Source organism: Clupea harengus, chromosome 10 (genome assembly GCF_900700415.2).
Source record: "Clupea harengus chromosome 10, Ch_v2.0.2, whole genome shotgun sequence".
In the NCBI taxonomy this organism is placed as follows: domain Eukaryota; kingdom Metazoa; phylum Chordata; class Actinopteri; order Clupeiformes; family Clupeidae; genus Clupea; species Clupea harengus.
This window is the reverse complement of record NC_045161.1, coordinates 23,023,589-23,026,088: the sequence shown is the minus strand read 5'-3', so window position 1 is coordinate 23,026,088 and position 2,500 is coordinate 23,023,589. Positions and strand designations below refer to the sequence as shown.

Sequence of the window (2,500 nt, the reverse complement as noted above, 5' to 3'; positions counted from 1 at the left end):
CTCAGGCAACATACAAAACAAAATGCCTATCAATAAATAAATAAATAACTACAAAAAAACAATGATGATATGAAATGATAAAGCATGACTTCATAAACATCACTGTATTTGAAGTTGCATTAGTGTATATGCTTCTTAACTATGAGTATAAGATAAAGTGTAGAGGACAATCACCAATACTACGCTTTGCGGTTACTTTCCTTGTCTTCCTGGGTCTATCATATACACGTGAGAAGCAGCAAAAAAAAACAGTGACGCAGCACGGTACGGTACAACCCACAGGCACAATACAGCCTAACTCTAAAAGCATTCTCTACAGCAGGTGCAGACTAACAGTTTGATTCCGCCATTAACATTCCTGAGCCCAGGAAATCGAAAGGCTGGCCATTAGATCACTCTCCATGCAGCGGGAGACAAGCAGGAGTCACGGATCTCTGGACTGTTTTCTCATACTGAGGCTGCAGGGAAACTGGAGCTCTTGGGAGAAGAAACACACTGAAGCCACCAACAGCAAGCAGAGACACATGTGACAGAGGGGGCAGAGGAAGAGGAAGAGGGCAGGGGTGGGTCTAGGGCTGTCTGGGCGAGGAGCAGAGAGAGGAGGGGGGGGTGGGTCTGGCAGTTAGAGCACAACTGCCCACTGGCGCCCCCTGGTGTCCACTGACCTGCTGGGCCACGCCGCTGTAGACGTCCTGGGGCTCCTCGCAGGGCATGAGGTTGACGGAGGTGGCCCCGAGCACGTCCCGCCCCAGCGCCGCGTAGTGCTGAAGCCCGTTACACGAACCGTCCTGGGCAGCACACACAGACAGGGACCAATCATGAAACAAACATTTAGTTTCTCTACATTTCATATACTATAGCAATTCATTATGTTTTACACAGCATAGAACATACTAAATATTAAAAACGGGGGGGGAAGAGATTTAAACCTATTTAGAAAATAGGTTTAAGCCTTAAGCCTTATTGTCAATTGAACAGATGCAGATGAAAGCCTGAGAAAAGAGAGTCGAGGGGTAATCATGGTGTGCAGTCAACATTAAGGGTCTGGCTACACTCTGACAGCAGACATTGCTGATGCCTTCTTTTCTGTATGGCGATAAAAAAACACTGCTAATGCTAGTCAATAATGCCTTTAAGCCTCCATCGCCGTATGGTGATTTAAGAGACAATAAAACACTCGAAGTAACAAGCCATTAAAAAACAAAGCAAAACAAAGCAACATCTGGATGGTTAAATTAGCTGGCCGAAGGCGTGAACACACAGGCACCCGACCAAAAAGATTTCTTAATGCCACAGTCGATGAGAGAGGGCGGAGAGAGACTCATCGGACGAAAGGTCAGTTTCACGAGCAGTCGACCCCGTCTCTGGCGAGCCTCCAGTCGGGCTGGGATTCTGCTCACGGCGGTCGAATGGGCGCAGTGGAGACGGCACCCTGAAACCTGAGTCAACAGCTGGGCCTGCTCAACTGTGAGAGCTGCACACAGCCTTCCCCTTCAGGCTGAAGGCTTCACTCAGAATAACAAGCACAAGATGCACCAACAGCATCCAATGAGCTCCAGTAGCTGGAGTAGGTTTTGTTATCTAATTTATAATATATTAGTGCTGTCAGTTTAACGCGTTAACGCAAACCCATTTTAACGCCGTTAATTTTTTTATCGCGAGATTAACGCGATTTTTTTTTTTTTTATATTTACATTCTTTTTGGCCTAGCAAACTGTGTAGTAGGCTAACGTTACGGCTTGAGTGAATGGTGAGCGCGATACGGCGAAATGGATGATAAAAAGCTTCTGAATGGAAAGTTTACTTTTAAAAGTTGTGTTGTGCAAAAGAAGCGAGCTTCACTGTTGTCTGAAAATGTCAACAGGCAGCTGGCTGAAAGCAGAGAAGTAGTAGGCTTACCTTTTATTTGTAACCTAACTGTTACAGTTCATTGTTTCTGAAATAAGAGGCCTGACTGCTATGTTCCCAGCAAACTTGGAAAAAAGAAAATATTAAGCCATGGTTTAACTGCACTATAGGCTTAGTCCTTGTTTACCTGAAATGTGCACTTAATAATTTTATTTTGTACCGCCCTGTTTGGCAATGTTGGTTTTCAATAAAATAAAACATTTGCATAAAGCAAGCCAATCCACTTTTCCATGTTGATAAGGGCATTAAAATTAAAATAAAATGGAAAAAATAAATAAACGAAGGGACATTTAGAATAGATAAAAATGTGCGATTAATCGCGATTAATTTTGAGTTAACTATGACATAAATGTGATTAATCGCGATTAAATATTTTAATCGTTTGACAGCACTATAATATATATATATATATATCCTAGATCCATCCATCCATAAATATATCCTAGATCCATCCATCCCACCATCTATCTACCTATCCATCTATTGGTCAGGATGTTTGTGTATTTATACATATGTTTGCACCAGGTGCTTTTGCTTTAGGATGCATGCTACCGTGAAATCAAAGACATGGTCCCATGCATATGTATGCTGA

General features: G+C 42.9%; 1 protein-coding gene across 2 annotated transcripts in view; it reads right to left on the bottom strand.

The window, feature by feature from the left end:
- The window catches only part of polrmt (polymerase (RNA) mitochondrial (DNA directed)), a 47,850-nt gene that overhangs the window by 27,697 nt on the left and 17,653 nt on the right, over nt 1-2,500 (bottom strand). For both annotated transcript variants that reach the window (XM_031574435.1, XM_031574436.2), the window contains one exon: nt 666-788. In XM_031574435.1, coding sequence (XP_031430295.1) covers nt 666-788 — 123 coding nt within the window. The remainder of the gene's footprint in view (nt 1-665; nt 789-2,500) is intronic.